General features: G+C 38.0%; 1 protein-coding gene across 1 annotated transcript; it reads right to left on the reverse strand.

The window, feature by feature from the left end:
- Nucleotides 1–7: 7 nt before the first annotated feature.
- On the reverse strand, nucleotides 8–469 carry LOC101986747 (olfactory receptor 4F6-like; the record flags this gene model as incomplete). Its single annotated transcript, XM_013355662.1, has 1 exon — nucleotides 8–469. A coding segment is annotated over exon 1 (462 nt), but the record flags the coding sequence as incomplete, so codon positions are not given.
- Between the last annotated feature and the right edge of the window lie 689 nt (nucleotides 470–1,158).

Here is a 1,158-nt window from a genome sequence, read left to right on the forward strand (position 1 = left end):
CTGAGTGGATGAAGCCAATAATCCAGGAAGCAACTAAAACCAAAATGCACTTTTGTGGACTCATGATAGTCAAGTAGTGCAGGAGCTTACATATGGCAACATATCGGTCAAAAGCCATGGCTATGAGCAGCACCATCTCAGTGCCTCCAACTGCATGGATGAAGAAGATCTGAGTGATACAGCCCCCAAAAGAGATGGTTTTGCGCCTTCTGAGAAGGTCATAAATCATCTTTGGTGCTGTCGATGATGAACATACTAAGTTGACGATGGAAAGATTGGCTAAGAGGAAGTACATAGGGGAGTGTAAATGGGGGTCTGAAGTCACAGTTAGAACAATGAGAAAATTTCCAAACACATTTGCCACGTAGAACATACAGGAAAAGAGGAAGAGGAAGAGCTGGGTTGTCCATGAGTTGGAGAGTCCCAGGAAGACAAACTCAGATACCACAGAGTGGTTTGCTTCACTCATTGCCTCTGTTGACTGTGACAACCCTCATGTCATCTGAAACAGAAGAGTGATGAGAAACTCTGGTTTAGGACAAGCAATGCTCAACTAACAAAGTCACATGAAAGACTAACATGCCTTTGGAGATAGTTATGTATTTATACATAATTACACACACATGTGTAGAAATAGTGAAATAAAATGAGGCAATGGTTTTGAAGCAAAGCAAGGGGGGAATATATGGAAGGGATTGGAGGTATGAAAATAAGAATGTGATGTATTTACTTTTTAATTTCCAGAAATAAAAAAGTATAAAAAGCACTTCCTCCATCCCCCCTAAAGCAATTAGTATTCCTCTCATATATCCTAGTGTCCAAAGCATACCAATATTTAACCCTTTAATTTACTTGGATAACCATATTTGTTATATATTGAGAATATATTATTATAGGCACATCTTTCTGATGACTCTGAAATAAAAGTCTTTTGGGTTATTAACTGTCAAATTCTTAAGTGACTGTGGACATTTCTTAAGATATTAGTATTCTAAATAAGATCACATTAAAATGCCTATATACACATTTCAGGATAAGAGATGGGCATTTCTCTTATCTCTATATTGAGATGACAAGGTGACAAAATGAGGCAGAGGATGCAGGTTTAAGACGCTCACTGTGTGACTTGGAGAAATTAAAAAAGCCATGGATACTCTG

This window comes from Microtus ochrogaster, unplaced genomic scaffold (assembly GCF_000317375.1).
Source record: "Microtus ochrogaster isolate Prairie Vole_2 unplaced genomic scaffold, MicOch1.0 UNK4200, whole genome shotgun sequence".
Classification (NCBI taxonomy): Eukaryota; Metazoa; Chordata; class Mammalia; order Rodentia; family Cricetidae; genus Microtus; species Microtus ochrogaster.